The 22,361-nt window shown below is 45.0% G+C and overlaps 1 protein-coding gene across 3 annotated transcripts in view; it reads right to left on the reverse strand.

Moving 5' to 3' along the window:
• GALNT13 (polypeptide N-acetylgalactosaminyltransferase 13) overlaps positions 1-22,361 on the reverse strand; it is a gene marked incomplete at both ends in the record, with an annotated part of 68,904 nt that overhangs the window by 31,296 nt on the left and 15,247 nt on the right. For all 3 annotated transcript variants that reach the window (XM_079538818.1, XM_079538817.1, XM_079538816.1), the window contains 4 exons: positions 2,831-3,001; positions 3,527-3,734; positions 4,772-4,938; positions 14,533-14,701. In XM_079538818.1, coding sequence (XP_079394944.1) covers positions 2,831-3,001; positions 3,527-3,734; positions 4,772-4,938; positions 14,533-14,701 — 715 coding nt within the window. The remainder of the gene's footprint in view (positions 1-2,830; positions 3,002-3,526; positions 3,735-4,771; positions 4,939-14,532; positions 14,702-22,361) is intronic.

Raw genomic sequence — 22,361 nt, forward strand, 5'->3', positions numbered from 1 at the left:
AGGCATTGCTCATCGGTATGAGAGGCACCTATGAATTCTCACTGTTCTCTTTGCTAGAAATATGACAAACAATCCAACTTTTCTAATAGATTCCATTAAGAAAGTGCTTTTACAGCCATACTGCACAATAGGGAGATGTAGGATGTCGGAGTCACTGCATTAATTAACCTTTTCCCATCAATTCCAGAGATTCCTGCAAGGACGGATATTTCAGTGGGCTGAAATACCTGATTTGTCAATTTAAGAGCTTCTTTAATTCGTTAAGCAAACAAACAAGCTGTGCTGCACATCCACTAATTAGACAGGATCGTGTGCTTTCCCCTGAGGATAACATACGGTCTGTGCTTAACTCCCCCTTGGGATTAATGGTCCCAGTGATGGCCGAAACCCATTCATGCCAACCACTGACCTCTTAGCAGTGATTTTTCCATTAAAAATTGTATATACAGTAACAATATATGCACGAAAAATACATTTTATATAAGATAATTAAAAGAATCACATCACGGTTGGGTTGGAAGGGAGCCCTCAGCCCCAGCCCTGCTATGGGCTGGCTGCCCCCCAGCTCAGGCTGCCCAGGGCCCATCCATGGCCTGGGGCACCTCCAGGGATGGGGCACCACAGCTCTGAGCAGTGCCACGGCCTCACTGCACTCACAGGTTGATGATGTCTAATCTGCATTATGGTATTAAACGTAAAAAGTCACAGTAGGAATTAATCATTGTTATTACGACAGGTAAGAATTTGAGTAAAACACTTTTTCTGATTACATGGCTTTTTAGTGTAATAAAACGCAGGACTTGAGTGCAATGATTACATTACACATACAAGCACATAAGTCACTGATCTTTATGTATTCTGGGCTTATTCCATTGATTGCAAAGAAAGAAAGATGAATGCACACATATTCAATCTTCATGAGATTGAAATAATGTTATAGAATGGGGAAGGCAATGCAAAAAAAATGAAGTCAGCAGCTTGTTCCCAAATGGTTGGTGTGGGTTTGGCTTTGGCTTATTTTTGGCCTCTCATCTTTAGAACAGACAAGGAGCAGCATTTGCCAAAAGCCTTCTGAACTCAAATGAAATATTCGACTTTTTTCTCGTTGGATGCAGAGTTCATTTTTGTGATTCTGACACCTCAAGACTGATTTACTGCCACAATCTCTCGCATTGCTTTTGATAAGCATTTCCAGATAGTGGCCAGCACTGAAAGCAGCCAATGACTTATTAAATGCCGTTTCCCATATGAAGACTGTTACACCTCTTCTCAGTGCTCACCAGCTGCCAGTGTTTCCAGGAGAAATCTCACTGCTGTTTTGCACCAAAAAATCTCCACTGTGTGTTCAGAAAGGGCACCTGTGCCTAAAAGCTAACAGCTTGCATCCCAGGCAGCCCAATTACACCACCTCTAGAGCCACCACCTCCCTCTCAAATACTTGTTACAGGGCTAATTAGAGGACGTGCTGTGTTGTTCATTAACTCCTGACCCTTCACTAACACCCATCTTCACCTGGAGGGCTCCCAAAACACCAGGCAAACACCAGCTACAGCCATCGAGGAAAGGATGAAAAGCTGCTTTGCTTTAATAGGAGTCAGTTACGTGTATGATTCTGGATTAACTTTACGTACTGCTTCCCTTCTGCCCATCTTTCAAAGCTTCCTATGTCAGCACAGAAGGGCTGGAGCAAAGCCAAGGGTGTTGGAGGAGCAGCCAGCAGTGCCAGCCAGCACAGCGTGGGGCCGTGCAGCTCGTTATGACAATTAACACTGTGAACCTAACACACACTTCAGGCTTAACTGGGTAAGGAACTGGAAAGCAAAGTGGTTCCAGAGATGGTCTGATGAGAAAGAGATGTAGAACACCCAGCACTTCTCTGACCCCAGGCTTTGAAAGAATTACAGTGACAGATTTTGGCCACTGTCAGTCACAGCAGATCCGAAAAGCTTTTCTGTGCCCACGCTCTGCCTTACCTGGAAACTCTGCAAACCTTTGCTGGGAACTGCCATCCCCTGAGCTGCCTCTCTCCTAACCTGCCTGTCGCCCACAGTCAGGGGGTTTACAGCACTAGAATTCTTTCTACTTCATCATGTCTCTTTGGACAGGTTTGAAACCATTACATCCACTTATTACAACTAAAAGTTGGTTTTTTCCATTTTCCTTTTTTTTTTTTTTTTTTAATTTTTCTTTCAGTTCTCATGGAGATGACAGAAGCTACTGGAGCTGAGCAAATAACCCATGGCAAGTAATGCATTCAATCTGCTTGGTTTCAACTTCATTTAGAACTGTTCTCGAGGTTTTGTAACAGACTTTGATTTCAGCAATTAGGAGGAGGAGGTCAGGAAGGCTCAGAGGAACTCAGGATATATTCTTAGATCAGTTTTGTCCGGGTGTGCACTGTCATCACTGTCATTTTTTGGCAGTATGTATTTTAAGAAGTGCAGACCATAACCAAATGCTTGCATTAAATGTCCAAAATTTTGCATTTCAGAAACATGCTCTAATATTTGTTTTAGATCATGAGAACAGTAATGTCTGCAAACAAGTTCAACAAGGCTACTTGCAGATAACAAACACAGAAGGAAGCTCAATACTTAGAAAGCAAGTATTATTTTGAATTATTGAGCGTTCTAAAGGAAATATTGACAGAGTTTTCTCAGCTCTGATAGTTATCTGATAGTTACATTACAGTATTAAGGACAAGGCAGATGCTTGTGCTTTCTGCCACAGCTATCTGGTGTGTATTCTCCAATACTGCAGCAAAACCTTCAGTATTATCATCTACGTACAGCAAAGCCAAACACCCTAGAACTCCATTTCCCCTCCTTACCTTACAGGCAAGGTCCTGTCCCCCTTCCTCCTGTCCATCTCTCTCTGGGGCACGGGATACCAGCGGAAGTTCAGCTTCCAGTTGAAGCCTCCATAAGTCATATCTGACCCAGCCATGTACTCAAACGTGTCATCACTGATCACGTCGATGATGGGGCACACAACAGTCCTCCTGTGAGGAAAAAAATAAAAGGCATTTGAAAACGAAACTGTTGTTTGAATCCCCCCACTGTTTTATTCTGTGGCTCCTCTGCAGGAAAGCTCTGTTCAGCAGTGCCCTGTGACAAGACATGGCATAAACCAGAACCCAGGAAGTTCCATATGAACAGGAAGAAAAACTTCTTCACCTGGATGGTGGCACAGCTGCTCAGATTGGTGGATCTCCTTCTCTGGAGATATTTGTACCCACCTGGACACTGCGCGCAATGCAGCTGCTGTAGGGAACTCCTGTAGGGGTTGGGCTAGGGGGCTCCAGAGGTCCCTACCAGCCTCTAAGGTTCTGTGGTTCAGTATGTCAGATAGAAATTGTATAGAATCCTTTACCTTCCTGCAAAACAAATCTTCAACAAAATTCTTCTTTTTCAGATCAGTGAATGTTTTTCTGCTTTTTTATTGCTTTAGCAGCACGGTGCTCGAGGGATGGCCCAGAGCCCCAGTTGATGTTGCAAGGATCTGCTGCCCCCCATCCTCCTCTCACCTGTCCTCCCGGATCCTGGCCAGCAGTGGCTCCAGCCAGCCACGGGTGCACTCACAGTGTGCATCCAGGAAGGTGACCACCTGCCCCCGGGCAGCTGCTGCCCCCCGCAGCCTTGCACGGATCAGCCCTGACCGCTGCTCCATCCGGAGGATCTTCACCGGGACCTCCAGCTTCTTCACATAGTTCTCCAAGGAGGCCTTCAGAAATTCTGCCAAAGGCAGTAGGAAAAAAAAATATATATAATAATAACAGAGAAACATTATTTGAGGGTGCTGAAGTCCTGGCACTACTGCCCTGAGCTGAGGTGCCCCAGGCCATGGATGAGCTCTGGGCAACCTGAGCTGGGAAGCAGCCAGCCCACACCTGGGGCTGTGGCATCCCTTCCAACCCAACCCAACCATTCCATGGTTCTATGGCCTTTAAGGTCTCTTCTAAGCCTTCTATGGCTCTGTGGCCTTTAAGGTCCCTTGCAACACAACCATTCTATGGTTTGATTATCTTTAAGGTCCCCTCCAACCCAACTGCTCTATTGTTCTGTTACAGCTAGGTTCAGCAACTCCTGAGGGCTCCAAATGCAGCTGCAGAACATGTGTGTCATGCTCTGCCCTGCCAGGGACCAACACTGGCACAGTGCAGGAAACTCCTCCTGACATGTGTGGAGTTGTTTTGAAGAGCAAGAGCAGAGCTACAGAGGCTCATGCTGCAACTTACCTCTGTGCAGCCACAAAGCACACATCCATGAGTGCACATCAGGAAAACATCACAGAGATAAAAGGATCTTCAAATAAGTCACAGTCTGTTTTCCAGTAATAAATCAGCAATCAGTATAGGGTGTAAGATGATTACACTTCTGCTCATTCATATATGGCTTAATATGACTACAGCTATTCCTGATAAATTGCACCGTTTGGGCCCTCTAGGACCAGCCTTTGGGCACAGAGAAGTAACAAGCCTGTATGTTTTCTGAAGCAGGGAAAACCAGCACAGTGACTACAGTGAAGTTAGTGCTACATGGAGCAGAAGTAAAGGATGGCTTGGCTTGCACCCTCCTTCCACTGAATGGTTGCAACTGGATGTTACATTTGGCTGCACCGGGGAAAACCTCTCATCGTCCCATCCATCCCAGCTAGGGGATATGATCCCATTTGGGAATGCAGCAAAAGAGAGACGGGGGAAGGGAATTCTGCCTTCTGCAGTGACCAAGCACAGCACAAAGGGCTGCTAACCGTTTCCTGCAGCACCCACCCCTCTCGCTGGCATCGTCCACCAGGATGATCTCGGCAAGCAGGCGGCGTGGGGAGCGGGCGACCACGCTGTGCACAGTGCGCAGCAGGGTGCTCCAGGCCTCGTTGTGGAACACGATGACCACACTGGTGTTTGGGAGCTCGTCAGGGTACACTTTGGTCTTGCACCTACCAAAAAAAGTACAGGAGAAAGAAAAAAAAGTGAATCCGGAAGATCCCTAATGAGTTCTACGGACAGGAAGGTCGGAAGGAATCCTCATACGCGTGAATTCTTTAGGAGGAGCTCCTCCAGTACATCAAACCTCTCTGTTAAGAGCCAGGAAAACAAACGATCCAGGTCCCTGCAGCAAAGTCAGCTTGTCCATATGGTTTCTTTCATAAGCATTATCTACTATAACAAAACTCACTTTAATCTCTTCTTCTGAATCACTGCCATTAAAAAAGTATGTGAAATCGTGATCACAGCTTTCAAAATGCGAGGTGAGGTGATAATACAGAACACTGAACATCACTGCATTCTGCAGAACAGGCAAAAGGTTCACAAGATAATCACTGAACACCAGATCTGACTGCAGAAAGTATGGTGTTAATAGAAACCATACATACACAAACATGTGCATGAACACATATATGAATATACGCACACACAGAGCTACATAATGGCCTTCACATCATTTGGATGGAGACCACCATTCAGGTCTGCTGGTCACCATCCCACCTTTCCAACGTCAGTAATTTTTTTGCATCTAGACATCGTGATTTGGATTCAGAGTTCACACAGAAAAAGTTCATCACTTGTTATCAGAGTCTGTTGAATGGCTTCAAGCTGAAAGAGGGCAGATTTAGGTTAAGATAAAAGGAAAAAGTCTTTTACAGTGAGGGTGGTGAGGCACTGGAATAGGTTGCTCAGAGATGTGGTGGATGCCCCATCCCTGGAAACTTTCAAGGTAAGGCTGGACCAGGACCTGGGCAACCTGACCTAGCTGTGCATTGCAGGGGAGCTGGACTAGGTGACCTTTACAGGTCTCTTCCAATTCTAAGGATTCTATGATTCTGTGATCATCCATGACAACAGAGGTGCCTAAAAGAGCAAAAGCTCAGCAGAACAGTGTGTCCAAAATCAGACATTCTGAACTGATTTAATTGCAAGGCACACTGAATGGGTATATACAAAGCCAGCATAAATTCTGCTTGTCACAATTCACAACAATCACTTGAATTATATTTAGAACAGACTCAATTTTGAAAACTGGGAGAGAGCTGCTCCATGGGATTGTTTACAAACGTCCAGACACGTGCATTAGCAGCTGAAGGCCAGGACACAAAGAGGCAGGCTAACTAACTTTGATCACAGAATCATGCAATCTCCTGAGTTGGAAGGGACCCATGAAGTGTCAAGTCCTTCTCTGGCAGCCCTGGCTCCATTCACAGCAACAGACCCTGCTGTTCATCCCCTCCTTAGCATCCCAGACACTTCCAGGCTGGGATTATCCCCTCTGGGGGAGGGTTATTCAATTTCCAAATGACTTCATTCTGCTGCTTGGCTATGTATGGTTACTCGGGTACCTCAAGCGATGAACTGGGATTTGTTGATATCTGGTCCGCTCATCAGAGACCAAATTAAATCTATTCACTCTGCTTAATTTGGGTCATTTGATTTCAGTAGAAAATGTAAATGCATGTACTTTGTCTATATTATGGTATTAAATCCATATTTCAGTAGATTACTGCAGTGCTCAGCCCACCCAGAGGAGCATTTAGTCTGCTCCGGGTGGCAAACTGGGGCCCATGCTGACTTCCACCCCACAGCATGCAGTCATCAGATCTGAAAGGTGCTCTCAGAGGAGCAGTTCTACAAGAAGCTCAACTTTCCTCAGCTTTCTGGGAGGTTCTGGAAACACGCCTGCAAAAGTAAAGGGCTGGCTGTGCAAAGGGGAGGCCAAGAGCAAGGCATCACCTAAGCAGCAACACTGTGCACAAAGATAAAATTGGGGATTGTCTACATTTGTGCTTGTCTACATTTGTGCTTTTTTTTCACTAATGTTTTGGTATGCTTCTTGAGCTCAAGGGATAGTTCATGTTGCATTTTGTTTTATTTCTCACAGAATATTCACAGAAACATGGAATGGTTTGGGATGGCAGTGACCTTAAAGACCATAGAACCACAGAATGGTTGGGTTGGAAGGGAGCTTGAAGTTCATGCAACTATAGAATGATTGAGTTGGAAGAGGCCTTAAAAAGCACAGAACCATAGAATGGTTGGGCTGGAAGGGGCCTTAACCATCACAGAGCCATGGAATGGCTGGGCTGGAAGGAGCCCACCCTTGCTGTAGGCTGGCTGCCCCTACAAGCTCAGGCTGCCCACAGCCTCCCTCCTTGAAAAGAAGTGACCTAAGGATCAAATTTTAAATGAGCAGCTGCTCTGGAGCAGACAAACTGCACAGGCACAAAGTCATCAGTGTGTGCTAATTGATGAGTGTAACAGAGGTGATTCCTGCACTGGCTGCTGGGATGACCTCAGTCCACAAGCACCAGTCCCATGGTGAGAACATTCATTGCCTGGATTCAATAACTCCATGAGCTCACTGACCTGTTGGCTACCTAACACTTGCAAGCTGCTCACGTATCTCCCATCGAGGCTATGTGCTACTCCCTGGATCCTATGCCAGCACTCAGCTCTGGAAGCTAAACAAGACATCAGTACTGCTTCAGCCATGCATCATGTGCGTAATCTCCATCACAGCACCGCTCACCTGTTTGTAACCATACGGAAGATAACATCTTCCCTTCACTGCAACCACTGCACTGACACACACTGCACTTTTTCTGCTTCAGGAACACACAGCTTGCTGAAGGAGAGGTAAAGGTAAGCCATGCACTGCTCACACAGCCATCAGATCCGAGGACTGCCACTCCACCACCTCAAAACTCCTTACAACGCACACCAGTTGTGTTAACAATGATCAATGTTAACTGATGCTGGCATGCTGGCAAGACTTCCCCAGAAACACTGGTTTTCCTTCTGCACTCATCAGATGTTACTTTATAAATACACATGAAGTAAATACAGCTGTTTAAATGCAGGAAAAACACATTTTCCAAGATCAGTAATATGGAAACAGTGAGACTATTTACCATCCTTCCCGTTGGCTGTGTGCAAATTGCACGAACATGAAGGGCTGTGCTGTGATTTTTCTCTTCCAGAATTATATTGAGGCTCTCAGGAAAGAAAATCAAGACAGAAAATCATGCAGGAAGGCAAAACACTTGGAGGGAAAATGAGAACGTAACCAGTAAGTAGAATTTATTATGCAGTATTTGTGATACGGTGCATTAGGGAACATAAAGAACTGTGTTAAATAGATGTAGTTTATATGAGCTGGGGGATTTTGATGATTATTTAGTCATTACCCACTATTACCTTGCATTACTAAGAATATAAAGATGGAAACACATAGAAAAGGCTGGATGTTGGTGCAATCCTGAATGTGTTTTCTAGAAGCTGCACTTTGGAGCACCGCTGGCCACCTGCAGTCAGCAGTGCTTCGTTTCTACATAAGTGATAACGTTTGTGCTCAGAGAATCCTGCTGTCTGAAACACAGTTCTCTCTTGTATACTGTATATAAGACCTGTGAGGAAATTTAAACTGCTATAAGGAAATGCATGGTACAACATTAGGAGCAGGAGAAAAGCTCATTGGAGCAGCTGCATAAAACAAGAGACTTGATTTAGGCCTAATTTGTCACCTCTCCCCACTGCAAAACCTAGCTCTGCCACCTGCCCCATCACTTCAGCACACACCTGTTGGAGCTCTGCTTCAATACATTCACTTGAACTGCCCCAGCTCCTGTTTTAAAACTGAAATTAATGCAAACGAACTGTAAATAGAAAATAATTGAAAAGGAATTTATTTCACTTAGAGTGCCAGCACTGCAGCCGCGCTGTCTCACTGACTTTTACTGTATCAATAAGTCCCAGTGCCAATCAATTTTTACAGCCAGCAGATGAAGGATGTGAAGATGCATGAAAATTGTTTTCCGGTGTTTCATTACAGAGTACAAGCAGGTTTGCACTTGGTAGGAGCAACCCTTCACTCATCCCTCCAGCTATCAGTGCTCATAAAGCTCCAGGTATAGCCCTGAATATCAAATATTCCTCTGGGATTTTCCACCCAAACTCTGCTTTGAGATCTTAAAAATCACTTCCCAAGTTGTTTACTGAATGCTCATAGTTACTTTTATGTTGAGGAAGGCTACAATTACACAACACAGCATTATTAAAAGCAAAGAACCCGCAGTCAATACTGCAGATCCACCATCCTGAGCCTTCCAGCAGACAGCTCAGGGGATTTTCACCTTAACTCCAAGTGGAAGCATCAATACCCCCACAAACCTGAACACAGCAGCAGTTATTGTCTGGCATGCAGCTTAATTCAGGACAAACCTGTAACGGAGCTCACAACTCTTCAGATAAGGCTTTCCTGGACAGCTTTTCATCATTAGTTTTGCTCCATTTCCAGCGCTGCTTTTTATGACAGCATTGCTGAATCTTCTCCATTTTACAATACCAGGCTAACCTCAACCTTCCATTACTTTTCGATGTATCCTTCAAAGTATTTTAGCAAGTATTAACTCTGTATCCCCAAATCTCTTGCTCACACCTGCAGTACAGGAAAAAAGACACCACTGTGTCCATCCCAAAATGCCTGGTGGAGCAGACATACCCTGATGCTAATGCTCTTTATAAGGCTCTCCTGGAGCTCTCACTAACAAAGGGAACTCTCTCTGCATGCCATCAAAGCACAGGAGTCAGTGGGGTGGGACAGCAGCCTACAGAAACATGGCTGAGCATCACACCTGCCCTTACCAGATGGGCACAGCCCCACTGCGGCCAGATGCTTGTTGGGATGCAGCTGCAGCTTCTGCCACCTGCCCAGGGCAGACCCTTGAGTTCTGGTTGCAGTTAGTATGGGATTTATGCTGCTCTAGTCCTACAGCAACCCCTTTTCTGGACATAAGTGACAGCACCGTAAGCAGTGTTGTTCCATCATGAAGCAGTTATTAAGGAAGCATATATAAAGAAGCCAGGACAACCACCCGCACACAGCCAAGAGGTGGCACAGCCCTGCTCTTGGCCACCAGTAAGCACCAAAACCTGGCCAGCACTTAGCCAAGCCCAGGGTACCTTCCCTTCTCTCCAGCAGCACTTGTGCCCCTTTGGTACAGAGAAGTTTCCCCTGTTTCCAGAGGAACAACAGCAAGCCACTTGGATTTAAGCCTGCAGTACAAACACAGCCCTGCTGAGCACTCACACTTTCTCCTTCTCCTCCTGCACGTGGTTGTTTTGCTGCTGGTGCCTGACCCGAATTGCCTCCCCTTGTGCCTGTGTTCTGTCACACAGAGCAGGCTCTGTTTGGCACACATGTAACATCCTCATCTCTGCACTGCTCACTCCGTGCCAAGACCACAAACAACTGACTGTCACTGTGATAAAGTAATTGGAGGAGCAGCATTTTCCACTAAGCAATAACAATGCAAAGCCAAACAAAGCAAAGCTCTGGTCTTACATGGCTCTAGGAACAACCCAAAGTCCACTTGTGAGAAGTGCTCCAGCAGCCTGAGCACACCTGGCAGAGCTCAGAGGTCCCCCTGCATCCCTCATCCCCTATGAGCGCTATGGCACCGTAGCATCTTTAAATTCAGCAGCAATCCCATACATAAGGACCTCACCGAGGCCACAGCTGCTTTGGAAGCACGGGGGGCCGTGAGCTCAGCAATTTGGAAGAAGCTGATGGGACTGCAGGGGCTGTAGGCACCTCCTGAGGCACTGCTGCTAATCTGACACCAGGAATTGCCTTCCATGTTGTGCAGATTACCCATGGGCACCTTTCCTCCCTGCAGGCGGTCCCCCCAGGTAATTCTCCCTCCACATACACAAGGCAAAATAATTCCTAATGTGTCATTCACATTTTCTAGCTGAAAGCACTGATTAGTTTCTCTCTGACCTTCCTTGCTTAAGGATGGTTTAGAATTTCTCTATGCATAACTTTATAAGCACAGTAAAATATTTAAAAACAAGTTAGCTGTTACTGACAGGAAGCTGCAAGCAGGTAAAACCTGAACACACTTCAGTGACCACTTTGAGCTGGAAGAAGAAATAAGGCAACACTTCATGGCATGAGACAAATGGACTAGATGAGACCATCAGAAATCAAAATAATTGGCTCTCCCTTCTCAGGGCTGAACTGGATGCTCCCTGCCCAGGCACAGGGCTGGAGGCACTGAAGGACTTCAGGCAGTGGTGGCTGCTCCTTCTTTGCCCAGTCCCTTCCCTGCTCTGAGCACACAGAGCCATACAACAGCCAAGGCTTTGGACTTGAAGAAGGCAGCACAAAACCATAGCTCTGCACTCAAGCCAGACTTACAATTAAGAAAAAGCTGAAGCTAAGCAAGATGACAGTGAAAGCACTGCTTCTGCTTCTCATGTTTGTACCAAGCTCTTTCTAAGAGGCCTCCTAGACATGCAATGACCACGTCTAGACCATGTTGGGACAAACCCACCACCAAGTGACCACCAGACCTGCATTGTAGTAAGTGCCAGAGCAGCAGCTGAGCACCTTCAGTCCTTGAGAAGTGTCCTTACTGCTTATTATGACTACTGCCTCAGATTTAATAACGGATTCTCTTACCTTCATCTGAAGTGGCACTGCTGGGCTAAGTCCCTTCATATTCCCAGGTATCCATAAGTCGCAGGCAACAAGGCCAGCCAGATCCGAGCACGGCTGTCCAGGATAACCCCCAGAAGGGCTTCTGACAGCATAAAGATTACTCGTGCAGGTATTTGACAGCTCACAGTCCTGCCCAGTCTGCTGGATTCTATGCAGCACCTCTGACACTGTTTACTGGTAATGGGCACAAATTCTGCGCACCCAGGACTGCTGCTTTTACAAAAGGTTCTCCAAAGCACAAAAGTAAAAGCCTTTTTCTTGTGTGAGCTGTTTCTGATTAGAATATGCACGCTTGTAAGCAGAGACACAGCACAACAGCTGACTTCAACCTAAATTTCCATCATAAGGAAATCTGATTATAAAGGCTTAACAATTTGCAGAATAGCACTGGCAACTTATTCTTTCAGAAAAGCCTGAAGATAGATTTCCCTACACTGGGGAATATGTTTAGAAACAAAATTACACATTTCTACATTTAATTCGACTGCTCATAACTAGACATTGATTAACACCTTCAGGCTGGCCATTACCAGCACAACTCAGGCCATGGGGCTGAGATTCCTTGGCATAGTGGGAAGCAAGAGACACAGCCTGAGTGCTGCTGAGCTCATCAGCACCAGGCAGCGGGGCAAGTCCTTCCAGAAAACTCCCTGGCTCTGAAAGAAACACACAAGAACACACAAGGCTCAGCCACCCACATACTGCAGCACACCTCCAACCCCTGGCAATACAGCAGGTGCTGCTGTTGCATACTGAATGCATTAGCCATAAAACTCATAGAATCATAGGGTTGCAAAGGAGCACAATGCTCATCCAGTTCCAACCCCCTGCTACGTGCAGGGTCACCAACCAGGCTGCCCAGAACCACATCCAGCCTGGCCTTGAGAAACTGTATTCTTCCCTAAGAGCAAAGCATTATAAATAGGCATTTGGAACAGTTTAATCCTCCTTAAAGACAGGACGTGTAATTGAAATGAAAGAATCTCAGAAGAGAAAAACAAAAAGATGCTTTTTTTTGAAATCCCAAAATACTTTGTCTTTTCAATGCAGATCGAGTGTGAAAGCTTTTCTCATAAAAGAAATGCACACAGGCACATTTGTCTCAGCACTACATAGCTCATCTCCCTTAGACCAAGCACATCCATTCACTGAGATGAACACTTTACCTATTTGCTCATTATTCCTTCTCTTTTCAACTATCACTCACAGGGGGAGGACGCAGCTTTTGAAGCCGATCAAGTCCCTTCTTGGTTCCTTCCTGCACAGGGAAGTGCAGGCAACAAGGAGCAAAGCAGCAATAAGTAGTAAACCTTTCCTGGTGCTTCTGCTGCACAAAGTGCATCTCTGCTGGCAATAATGTTAGGTGCTGTTCTATTCAAAATGAGCATCACCAGATTACAAATGGTCATGCACTGGAGAAGCACTGCTCATGTTGCTTGTGAACTCGGCATGGTTTTTAAGGAACAATTACGCTATTTGCAGACACTTACAAATAAAATGGGTGGGAGGGAGGTAGTATTTGTTTGATTTAAAATTTCATAGGGACCTGAAAAACTTAATTGGAAAAAAATCACAATAAGCAAGATTTCAGCTAAGTGACAATTTTGCTTAAAAAGTAGAAGAAATGGAAAATTTTAGAGTATCTGGCAACTTGCCTACATTTAGATCAGCTCATATTTTTCTACATTTGCATTTCTTGCAAGCTGCAGCAACTATAATGCTAGGATACAAAATCATCCTTAGGGCCCTGGGCAGCCTGGTTTGGTATTAAATGTGGAGGCTGGTGGCCCTACCTGTGGCAGGGGCATTGGAGCTTCATGATCCTCGAGGTCTCTTCCAACCCAACCATTCTGTGATTCTATGACCCTTAAAGAGCTGTGCAAAAACGGGAAACATATGGGGTTTTTCTGATCTGTAGCTCTGCCTTCCAGTTCTCCTAAATCTGCCGACGCTCAGGTGCATCAACCCATTGCTGAGCCCACCCTAAGGAACTCTGAGAGCAGGCAGAATCTCAGCAGCACTGCAGAGCTGGGAGATGGACAGCAGGGCAGTCAGTGCCACCCAGCTGCCAGCACAGGTGCCTGAGGACAGATCAGTTATTCACTGCCTTGTTCACCTGCTCAGAGAGCAGCTGCTGTGTAGAACCTCTAATCTTTCTGTTCCCATCACACTGAAAACACATCAGTGCCTTTAGCAGCTGGGTTTCTGCGTCTTGCTGTTAGCACGTCTAGTCAAAAGAAGGCATGGTATGGATGTCAGCAATTCAGCAACAGGCATCAGCATTCAGTGCCACAGCCTGTAACTGCACCAAACCACTCTGGTTTAAGTAGCTGTGCAACCAGGCAGGGCAGAAGTGCCAAAAATGGGAGTTACGTGGAGAGGTCACCTCTGAGCATCCTTCCATGAATGGCAGATGCCCAGAAGGTGGGGAGCCAGCAGCAGTCACAAACAGGGTATCAGAAGTTATCAGATTTAAATGAATAAGCAGACTTTAAAGTCTTCCCATTTAAACAAGTGCAAAGTGTTCTGAAAAAGATTCTTTAAAATGTGATTATCCCAGAAAAGCCTACAGGCAGAACTAATAGGAAGTCACACTGTGCAGGACAACTTCAGGCACCGGTAGCGTTGTCTTCTTGTCAGAATTAACATGTCAACTTTTCAATGCCAATGGCTTAATTACAAAAAACTACAAAATCAACAATGGTGGGATTTTTTTTTTAATCACTTTAACAGCTTAAAGTTTCCCAGGAGAAAAAAAAGTAATAAAGTATTGCAGGTGACATGACAAACCAGACAGCATTTTGTTACGTGCCACAGTGAAAGCTGACAATTTTCATCAGTTCACAAAATAAACTGCACATCTGTGAAGCAGTAACTCTTTGCCTCAGCGTGTGTTACAAGAAGCCAAACCTAGAGCTGGTAAGCCCCAGATAAGCAGGCTGCAACCAGAGCCCAGCAATGCACCCGGAGCCCAAGGAGGATTTGCCTGCAGCCAGCCCACAGCCCCTGCAGCAGAGCCCCGAGCAGCACTCACCCATCCAGCCTCACGTCTGGCAAGCTTCTGTTCAGAGCAATCAGGTCACTGGCCATAAGGTTAAACTGGTTGATTTTAAACAGCTCTTTCATCTTCTCCTGGTCGTCTTTTGGGATGAGCACCGCCTTCCCCATCTCACCGGGTCCTTCCTGGTTTCTGGAAATGACAGCTGCAACACAAGACAGCAAGAGGGCAACTTTGAACACTGGGGTGTCTTTGAGCATTTGCAGCTTTCAGCTGGAATCACAGTGACAGTGCATGAATGCTCCTGAGAGACTCACATAAGGATTAAAACCCAGCACCAGGTTCTCAGGGAGATCCTGCAAACCAAGGTCTGGGCAACATTTGTATAGCTGTTGAAAGAATGTGAACAGCACGTGAATTAAATCGCTCTGACCTATTTCTTTTGCTGTTAATTTATTCCCAACTGAACGGCACATGGCATTATAAACCTGTCCTTTAAAAAACAAACATCCCTTCTACCCTGCAAAAGGCAGTCATCCTCAGAAACACAGTCTAGACACACTTGCTAGAAGAGTATCAGAAATTTACCCAGGAGGTTTCTGCCTGCAGTTGTACTGTATGCTCCATTGTGCAGCAAACACTTTCCCAGTGATATATTTCTATGACTTGCTCTGCTCAGAAGCACTGCTGGATGCTGCACTCACAGTGCACTGCTTTCACTATGACTGTGTGTGATTTCCAGTTGCATGCTGTCCACACAACAAAATTCCCCTTGGAGCATTTCATAAGGGATATTTATGCAATGCATAATGCAGACATAAAGTACTTGGAAGCAATGGTTGGTAATTAAACTCTGCTCTGCCATCACTTTTTGGAGGAAGGACGATACTTTGCACACTGGAATTTGAAAGAGATGGTCCTTCAAGCTGCTAATTCTGGCTATGGAAGCAAATTCTGCCTCTTCTTTCCTCTGCTGGAAAGACTGAGGGCGGCATCCTTCCCCTGGCAGTTCTGCAGGAGCAGCTCTCTGCTTCCCAAGGGCCTGTGCCCAATGAGAGCCCAGCAGGGAGCAAGCAGCCATGCTGAGACACTGCTGAGGTAGTAAGACAGCAAGAAATGGGCTCGTTTTGGATGCTGAAGTACTCTGGGTTTGGCTGAAAATATCTTAGCGACAGTTTTCTGCTATAGAAATCAGAAGCTTTCCATTAAAGCAAATAGGCGTGAGAAAAAAATCTGTCAGTGTATTATTAGAACAGTCATCATTATGACAGGAAGTTTGCTGCCTCTCAGAGCAAACCATCTAACAGAAGTGCATCTCCTGAAATTGTGTAGGGTACCATCCAAACACCACAAGGATGCTGTGCTGCAGTAGGATGCTGTGCTGTGCTGCTGCAGGAATCACTGCCAGCTCACCAATATGGCAGTGCCCCATAACAGTGCCTCACGCTCATCTCAGCCTGAAAACTTCCAGTAACTCTCCCTGAAGGCAGCAGTTATTTATACACTCTGCAGTAAAACTGAGTTTTCAGTAAGGGATTCCATGTGTTTCTGCTGCTTGCTAAGGTTCATCGAGACAAAGCTCAGGACAGCAGAAGCTCTGTGAAGCTTCACAACAAAACTAATTGGGAATTTCTGATCAGCCTTCCCACTCTCAAAGCAAAGTGATACCTGACTACATTTCAATCAGAGTACATGCAATGCTGTGACCAAGAGATATGTTTAATTTTGCTAATTGCAGCAACATCAGCTTGCCAAGCCTGCAGAGAAGACACACACAGCTTGCAGGCTATGTCACCCAAGCTTTCAAAAGGCACAAAGTCGCAACAGTGCTGCAAGGAAGGCCACAGTGCCATGGAATGGGAATGCTAACATCGAAGAGGGAAACTGTGATGCCTTCATTAGAAGCTTCTTTTTTGCCTTATGAAAGGCGAGTCACTCTTCATCAGCCTCCTTCCTGCTGCTGGTGTGTTTGTGCAGCATCATGCTAAGCCATGTTTTACAAGGAGGCTGTGGATGCCCCATCCCTGCAGGCATTCAAGGCCAGGCTGGATGTGGCTCTGGGCAGCCTGGGCTGCTGGTTGGTGACCTGCACACAGCAGGGGGTTGGAACTGGGTGAGCACTGTGGGCCTTTGCAACCCAGGCCATTCTGTGATCTTCAATGATAAATACAGAAGAGGATGGCTGAATGTATGTGCTGCCATGTTAACCCACTGACAGCTGCCAGGTGTGAGCACTCCTCATTCCTTCCTTTCTGCAAAGACTTCAATGAGCTCTGTCCTTCCACACCAACAATTCAATTCTATCAAAGCCTTACAAAAGCAGAGATCTGTCCTCCTCCTCTCTGGAAGTCATGGTGGTTAATGAAAATGGAGTCTTCTTGCTATTGTTTACAAGCAGGATGGAAAAAAATGACAAAAACAGATGGATGCAGATCTCAGAAGGTCACCAAAGCTTCCCCCAGACCACACAGGGTTAACTGGACTTAAGACACTCACAGCACAAATTCAGTATCTACCTTCATGGATATTTTACAGCCTTTCAAGAAATCCAAGCAATGCAGTAAGTGGATTATACTCTTGCCTCGACCCAGCTGAGGAAACAGAATTTTCAGGAGCTAAAGACATAAAAACTGGAGGACGGGGGCTCTTTAGGAATACTGTCACACCCGTGTGGTTTCAACAAGGAGCTGTATATACAGACCAGCACTCAGGAAGGCATCCACTTGTGTCTCGCCATGCTTTAGCTCATTCTGTTTAAAGGCTGCAAGCGAGGAGCAGTGATTCAGCACTTCTGTTTGTTAACTCACTGAAGCAGATTTCAGAGGTTGCGCTTTTCAATAAAAAGTGCTTTAAAAAAAAAAAAGTGTCCATCAAAAATAGCTTCATCTCCGAGCACAAGAATTAACACTCATCTCCTCAGTGACCATCTTGGTGCATGCAGGCATAATGGAACTGACACGAAGCATGCCCACAAAGAATAAAAATGCTATTTATCCAGCATTCTGCCTGCAGACATTTGACATCATCTGTCAGAGGAAACAGGCCTGCTTTGGAAATGCATACAGCCTCCTCACAAGGGCTTACCAGAAGCACTGAGGTCTTTGGTGGAGCACAGAATACCAAGTGCAAAATTCAAGATAAGGAAAGGAAAAGTAAAGCTGACCTCGATAGATCTGAAAGCATTCAATTTACTTAAGGATTCAGTAAGGGCTCTGCACATGGACTGCTGCTCAGATATGTTGACACATGGGGGATATAAGGACTCATCACCCATGCATTCTCTCCAAAGGCTTCTTTTCCTTGCACATACCTTGGCTTAAAGCCCCTGTACCTCCACAGCAGCGCTGTGGAAAGATGCTGGTTTGCAGATGGACAGGCAGCAGGGTTCCTGTACACCCATCCCTGTCCAATCTGCCTTTCCCAGCACAGCCCTGGGCAGCCCTCTCTGGTGGGGCACATGGAGCCCACAGCAGGGGGCTGTGGGGGCTATAAAGTCTCTTACAACCCAAACTATTCCATCATCCCATGATTCTTCGTATATTATTGATCAGTTGAAATCACTAAGGAGAAAGCTGGAAATAACACTGATGCCCAGCACAGCTATGATAGAGCAGCAGTCAGATGGCTTCAAAACAAGCAGAGTGCTGCAGGGAGGGACTTCAGCCCAAATCTCCATTCTGCAGCTGCCAGAAATGTGCAGTTTGAATAGAAAACCTCCCAGCTTTGTGAGAAATCAATGGAATGCTGGCGTTATAGTTTGGAAAGTTAAAAATAACTAGGTGAGGATAAAATCAATCTTAGGATAGCGATAGGGAAGAAAATAGCTTAAGGGGTGTAAGCCACACACAGCTGCCATCTGCCCAATTTGCTGTGTTCACAGATATCTCAGAAACATAATGGGTAGAAGATAAGATGTGAACGGCTCACTGGTAAGAACACCCCAGTAAATGACAGTGTGTCTCTACTCATGCTGAAAATGTTGAGAGAACATGACTTAAGTTCATTTTTCAGAGCAGAAAGGCTGAGGACGGCAGGGACCATCTGGTCCTGCCCTGCTCCACTGAGTAGGGCCACTCAGATCCAGGTGCCCAGGACCACATCCAGGTAGCTGCTGGAGATGCCCAAGGGAGACAGCTTTGATTGGAACTGCAATTAGAAGAATTAATAAATAAATAAAACATCAATGAAACCAGTGGTAACTGAAGTGTGATCTGAGAGACAGGCAGAGCTGCCTGCCCTGCTGCCTCTACCAGCAAAGGCCCTTCCCAAGCAGTCCTGCATTATGTAGTTCCTCATCATATCTTACTACAAGGCATGAAATCAATCGTCCAGAATCCTGAACATGTAATTCTTTCTTCATTGCACCTCTACAGTGGCTCTAACACTCAATATTATTCTGCTGGTTTATGCCCAAGTAATTTGTTATAAACTCCACACAGAATCCAATAAACTAAAGGATCAATTTGCAGTCCTTTGCCATTTGGATGATATATCTTTTGCTGCTCAGACTCATCTTTATCCGAAACATATGGAATTCTGGCTTTAATTATATAGCAGTAACAAATCCCACAAAGTTGCCATAAACATCATTATATAGGTCATTTGCTTTACAATGTCTTCTAACACAAGAGCTCCACAAATTTGAACGAAAAAAAAAATTTGCTTTCAAATAATAATAGAAGCATCAGAATTCATTGTGATTTCTGCCATAAATATTTCTTATAGCATTTCCACACGTGTTGTCCAGAGACACATCAGACCACACTGCTACTGCCAGCCCCACACGAGCAGTGCAAACAAAGTGCACATCAGATTTAAGCAGCATTCAGGAGGGACACGAGCTCTGCTTATAGCTGCTGGTTGCTGCCTTAAGAGAGCTGAAGGAAGGCACTGATGCTCCTCATGAGTTCCTATCTGCATCATGCACACATGATGCAATCTCGTAAAGTTAAAGGTCTCCACCATTACTGGCCTTGCTTACACCATGGTAACAGCTGTGATACTGATAGAAATTCAAAGCCTAATGAGATATCATCTAGAACATCTAGTTATTTCTTTCTTCTTTGCAGTTTCACACTCTGGAGAGAGAGAGAAGCAAAGCTGCATAAAGCAAGACAAGATGTGACAATTCCTAATTTAAACAAGCTATTCAGACACTTCAAACAGGGCTGTAAGATCAAGCTCACAAGAAGCAGCAAAAGTTTGGTCTACTCATCTGCCTGCTTCGTTGTAGCAAGTAAATAAATAAAAATAAGTCCTGGAGCAAAATCCAAGAGAAGGATTGTCAAGGCCTGCACCCGTTCCAAAGTGCATTGCAGCATCCCACCACTCACACAGCACTGCTGCCCATAGGAGACGCTGCAGTGAGTGGGCACAACCCCTTCCCTTGAAGGAAAGAATGGCATCCCAGTAAGTCAGATGCTCATCTATCACCTTTATGGCTGTTATGAATGAATTCTGGGCTTGTGCATACGAGGTATGAGTTACCTCCTTCCAAATAATAATTAATGAGCAATAGACCAGGAAAGATATATTAACTTATCAATATTAATCAAGATGTAATGGAAACCCCAATGCTAGCTGCTAGGGAAGCAAAAGCCAGCAGATTGCATCTGCTGCTGCTGGAGCTGGTCCCATCAGCGTGGAGGAGCTCCATCGTGGCACAATGGCACGCTGACGAGCCTGCCACAATGCAGCCCTCAAACAAGTGTGCACACAGAGCATCATGCCATGTTGGCCTATAGCAGCAGCAGTTATTCTGAGAAATTCACCTTACAAACAAAGCAAAAAACACTGAGCGTAGGAGCAGCGAATGCATCATTTATGGCAACAGGAAAAGCCATCTTCCACAAGGTAACACTAAGCTGGCAGTAATTGAATGGAATAAAGGCAAGAGGACTTTCATTTATTTTTTAAAGCGTTCCTGACCTCCTTGGCTGGCAGTCCAGCGTTTTAGAGGGTCTTATAACGTCCAATCATTATGGATATACAGCTTCCTTGTCTCAGGGTCTTGTCAGCTTTCATCAACAGGCTTTGTGTTTCCACATCCATGAAAAAGGAAGCGTCTGATAGCGACCTGGATTTACCTACATGTACCTTCAGAGCAAGGCCGCCTTTGTGGTTGTCCCATAGACAGTTCCATGTTTGTTCAGCACCTCCCCTCTGTTCTGCTCTCGAGGAGCTGTGGGTTACCACGAGGTCCCCTTTCAGCCTCCTTTGCTCTGTGCTGAACAAACCAAGGGACCTCAGCCACTCCTCACGTCCTGTCCTCTGGGCCCTTCCCCATCTCTGCAGCTCTCTTCTGGATGCTCTCCAATAGCTGTATGTCCTTCTATTGCAGTGCCCAAAGCTCTACCAGCAGAGCAGGCCCTGCCAGCTACCAGCCCTGCCCTCAGAGCCTTCTCCCAACACCTCGCCATCCCCAGCAGCCCCGCCACAGCCCAGGTGATTCCTCACCCAAAATGTATTTACTTACCTACCTCTGCTGGACTTAACAGCTTTCAGGACAACTGTCACTTGAAGCAACACGTGCATCTGCAGACAGGGATTTATGGCCGTGCTCCTGCTGATGGTCACCCCACATCACAGGGCAGCACCCATCACTGTTCCCTTTAATTGTGGAATGCTGTTCTACAGCAAAAAACATTCCTAACGACCTATTTAATTACTGCAATAAGATCTGCTAGATTTGGCACTGTTTTAAAAATGCATGTGCTTTCTTAACAAACATTGATTTCCACTTCTCACAGACACAATATGACACAGGTCTATCAAGTCAGGCCTTCTGAATGTTTTAAGTATATCAATCAGTTCTAGACTTAACCCCCATAATTGAGAAAATAATTAAGTCATGAATAAAACAAACCCTTACCTTTATATTAAACCAGGTAAGGTTTAATATAATTTTATTTATTATATATAAATATAATATATATATATAATATATATTTTATATATATAATATAATATAATATTATATATATATAATATATATATATATATTTAATATATATAATATATATTTTAATTTAATACAATCTTCATATTAAGAAGATATCCTGACTGCCTTGCAGTAAAGGATATTTTCCAAAGCAAACCATGCTTAACAAAGGAGTAAGCGAGCAAAGAGACAGAAAACCATCCATCTCCTTGGGGAGAAGAGCTGTGCATGCACTGATTGAAGCAGAGAGCAGTGTAAGTGCACTGCTGCAGGTGACTAATGACAAATCACACATGCAAAAGGGGAAGAGTTCCTATTTCTGTAACACATCTGTTGGCACCAGCAAGTGCTAATGCTGTGGGCAGGGTTATACATCAGGCTTGCTGACTGCTCCTCAGCAAGAGGCAATACAATGGTGTACCAGGATTTGATAAGCAACACCTGGAGACTGAAAACAACCATGAGTCAAAAGCCTCATCTCTAATTACAGACAGGAGAAAGGAAACAGGTTTGGGGCTCTGTTACAGTTTTTTTTTTTAAACTAGCTTTAAAAAAACAAAAACAATGTGCAGACATTCAATACTGCAGATATTTCTGTTTCATTTGCATCAGATGTGTAACATCCTTCTCGTCAGAAGAAACTGTGTAAGGGTGAAGAAAGGACCTCATGACTGCTTTCATAATGGTAATATATCTCATCACTGCTTACTTAACCAGTAACTTCCCATCTCAATAAGTAGCCAGTCGAGCAGCTTATGCAGTAACAAGTCAACTGATGCCAAAAGAGTGCACATCTTAAGATGCACAGAAAAAAAAAAAGAAACATAACATAATTAATCTGAGTTTAAACTGGAGTCTTCCAACAGTTAAACAGGCAGAAAATTTAAACTTGCACTTAACCACCAGCACAAGCCAAACCTTCCAA

The sequence above is a fragment of the Tetrao urogallus genome (assembly GCF_951394365.1).
Source record: "Tetrao urogallus genome assembly, chromosome: 8".
Classification (NCBI taxonomy): Eukaryota; Metazoa; Chordata; class Aves; order Galliformes; family Phasianidae; genus Tetrao; species Tetrao urogallus.